This window comes from Ischnura elegans, chromosome 9 (genome assembly GCF_921293095.1).
Source record: "Ischnura elegans chromosome 9, ioIscEleg1.1, whole genome shotgun sequence".
NCBI classification, from domain to species: Eukaryota; Metazoa; Arthropoda; class Insecta; order Odonata; family Coenagrionidae; genus Ischnura; species Ischnura elegans.
The window spans coordinates 34,084,105-34,087,691 of record NC_060254.1 but is presented as its reverse complement, the minus strand read 5'-3'; the positions used below and the strand labels follow the sequence as shown (position 1 = coordinate 34,087,691).

The 3,587-nt window shown below is 36.2% G+C and overlaps 1 protein-coding gene across 1 annotated transcript; it reads right to left on the bottom strand.

The window, feature by feature from the left end:
* Positions 1-855: 855 nt before the first annotated feature.
* LOC124165882 lies at positions 856-3,225 on the bottom strand. Its single transcript, XM_046543423.1, has 2 exons — positions 2,969-3,225; positions 856-2,589 (listed from the first exon to the last, which is right to left on the bottom strand). The coding sequence occupies exon 2, from the start codon at positions 2,477-2,479 to the stop codon at positions 1,193-1,195; it is 1,287 nt and encodes a 428-aa protein (XP_046399379.1). The 5' UTR covers positions 2,480-2,589; positions 2,969-3,225; the 3' UTR covers positions 856-1,192.
* Between the last annotated feature and the right edge of the window lie 362 nt (positions 3,226-3,587).

The following is a 3,587-nucleotide window of genomic DNA, read 5'->3' as shown; positions in this document are numbered from 1 at the left end:
ATAAGGCACAAGCTTAGACGCGTCATAGCACCAGCAGCCCCCACCACTACCACTCATCATATAACTGCATGGAGATGGATTGGGATGTTCTGGCCAGTGCCCCACGGCTACAAATGCGAACTTTCAAATCTACGGTAGGGGCGGCGTCTGAGAGTCCTTGTGGGCAAGCCGCCACTGCTACAATGATGTCACTAACTCATGAAAAGTGAGTGGCAACTTTTGCATTTTCTTATTTTAAACATATTAGCAAATAGGTGAATTGAGGAGATGTTTTTTCCATCAATGGGTTGTGATTGTGGGCCTGAATGAACGACCCAATTCACTGTGGGAAGGGTCATCATCATCATCATTAGTCAACAATCCCAAAATTGGTTTGACACAGCTCTCCATTCCTCTCTCCTCTCCACTAGCACTTTTGTGGTGGCATATTTTTTCTTTTTTATATCCTTCATAACCTGTCCTATATAACTCATTTGGGGCCATCTCTTGAACTTCTTCCCTTCCATTTGTTTTTCTATGATTGTTTTCAAGGGTATGGTGATTGATTTCATGCAAACCTACTGTAATCTGTTGTATTATTTTATCATTAATAATATCTAAGTGCCTGCACATTATGGCTGCCAGATGTCCTACTTTTCCTTGAAATGTCCAAAATTGTAGTAAGGTAAAACCACCAGTAGTTGACACCTTAAGGATTTATATGTCTGTTTGTTAACATTACTTAAACCGAATTCACTGTAGGGGAAACTTAAAGTTACTGATAGCTGTACAAAGTATTCCTCTATCGTACTGTCACAAGAATAACATTAATAAAATGAATGTGAATTATTATTATTTTTTTTTTTTGTTAACGGGCACAGGTCTAGTAGTTGACACCAAGCGAAAACAAGAATATTTAGTAGTTGACACATTTTATTTTCAGTAGTTGACATACTTTATAAAACTCTTTATTTCAATACACTCTTTATTTATTGACACTCTTTAGTAGTTTACATATGTTTTAAATGAGAAAAGGTTTAATAAATGAATTTTTGCCTACTTTGTATGAATACAGGGATGAAATGAATGATAAAAGTTGTAGAAAAATACAAAAATTGAATGTTAACGTATTACATAACTTAGGCTCATTCTCTAGTTAATTAAGTTAAAAAAAATGAATATAAATTGTGCTAAGCTATCAGAATGCAAGAAGTTAATCCCATAAAAATTCAAGTTCCGGGACTGAGTAAACATTTCTCGTGGTACTCATTTTTAAAGGCTCGTCAATGTGGTATAATACAGTTTCCCATTCGTAGTCCAATTTATCCTCTTTTTCTGGCCATTTCCAGAGTCTCCCAGATTTTTTCATAGCTGTAATAGTAGCAGCTGTTTCACAAACATCAGTTATAACCCCCGGAAATAACTCTTCTTCATAAGAAAAAACTACATACTCCCCTACTTTCCTCTCTACTGGTTTCTTTAGGTTTTTCTCATGTATGTTTTCCTCATCGCTCTCATCTTTAAAATCACTGTCTGATGGCACCTCTTCTATGCCAGAGTTAGAGCTGTCTTTGTAATGAAGCACCCGCTTTGCAGTCCTTTTCTTATGCTGCCGAACTTTATCTTGTTTCGCTCTTTCTTTTTCATCTTTTTTCCTTTGTCTCTCGGCAGCACGTTCCAGTTTTCTTTTTTCTAATTCTTCCTTTTTTGCCAACTTCTTTCTAAAATAATCTTGACACAGCTGTCCTGAGACAATGGCAGGCATTTTCTCCTTCATTGATCGTTTTTGTTTTGGTTCATTCTTGTCTTTCTGGAAAAAAAAGTGTCTTTTGAATGGGCTGGGGATTTCTGCAGATACTTTAGAAGTTCCAGCTTGACAAAGATCAGTATGATTAATACTATCTCTAGCAGGCTTATCGATACAAGTAAGGTTGTTCGTTCCAGATGGCATATTGTAATCATCAGTGGTATGATAAGTGGACTCATCGATAGCACTAGGAGTGAGTGTTGCAGATGACAGGTCCCCATCCACAATGCTTAGATTGTCTGGCTCATTAGTAGCACCAGATGCATTTAACAAATTACTTTCCAGTTCTAATTTTGTCTTCTGCCACAGTTCAAAGAGTGAAATATCTTTTTCCTCCAACTCTTTATTTGTATCCCTGTTACAAAATATTTTGAGCTTGCTTTCTGGAATACTCTCATTGAGAAATCGAAGTCCTTCTTTTAAAAATTGTCCACGTTCTTTGGCTTTTGTGACTTGATTATCACCTTCAATGTTTAATGGGAGAGTGATAGCTTCTGGGTTCCATGGAAACAATCCACATTTTCTAAAACCATTTTCCAGGATAGTCACTTGTAGCACATTGTCTATAACTTCTTTCAAAAGTTTTGGAAATTCTTTCTTCTTTAAGACTGGAGCCTCCAAATTGGATAACCTCCATTCATGTACTTTCTTCTTCCAGTGCTCTTTAAGAGTCCTGAAAACCGAAACATCCATCGGTTGCAAGAGATGCGTCGCATTTGGGTACAGTGCAATGAGAATGATGCCACAGCTGCTTCCATTACCTCTTGAGTATAATTTCTAAAATTTCCCTTTGTTGGAGGCATCTGAAAATGAAAGAGGGAGTAATTCAGAAGTTGACACATTGTAACTCCAATAGTTGACACCCCCTGTCAACTATTGGATACAATACTTTGAAAATGTTTTAGAGGTTATAATACACAGTTCAACAATGTAAGCAGTTAAATAACACTCAAATAAAGCAGAATTATTAAATTATATTACTCCTGAGTAGTTGACACACGGTGTCAACCACTCAATACTATGTCATCTAAAGTTTCAGTAGTTGACATGATGCCAAACAGCCATTTTTTTTTAATTTACAGGTTATTTTGAAAACTGTTTGTATACTTTAGAGTCTAAAACAAAGTATTCAACATCTCCTTAATCAAAATTATAATTGGTGTTTAAATTTTCAATGCTTACCTTTTAGCTTGTTCTTAGCAAACTCCACAACGAAATCACATTAATCAATTGAAAAACATGGGCTGTTGTCATCAGATGATTGTGGTTAGACTGCTGTTAAAGATGGCGGTACAGTAGTTCACATACACACCACTAGAGAGCTACACTACACAGACAGAAAAATATTAATCATCTGGCACCTTTATTCCTCTTGTTATTGTATTTTTTTATTATAAGTGTCAACTACTAGTGCAGTGTCAACTACTGGTGGTTTTACCTTAACACAATGTCCTGACATCTGGAAAAAGTTCCCAAAACGTCTTCACATGAGACATAATCTGTCTATTGACAGTGAAATATAATTTTTAGAGTGGACTCCTTCACCATTCTTTTAGTTTTGATTATCATAGAGTTTGGAAAAGAAAGAGACCTATATTTTTCCATGTTAATATCTGTCTCCTACTTCTCAAGCTTTTCGTGGTGAAAAAACATCAGCTTTAGCCAATTTGTATATAGGTAAATTAATGTCTCCATGAACCCATGCTGAGTGGCTCACAGCTTTTCGACTACGCTTCAGCCTTGCATGATTCATTGTTCTTTTCACTCTTGTGCAGGGGTGGATTAAGGTCATTGCTTTTTG

Coding starts and splice junctions, on each gene's coding strand:
- LOC124165882 (XM_046543423.1), bottom strand. CDS start 2,479: ATGGATGTTTCGGTTTTCAGGACTCTTAAAGAGCACTGGAAGAAGAAA.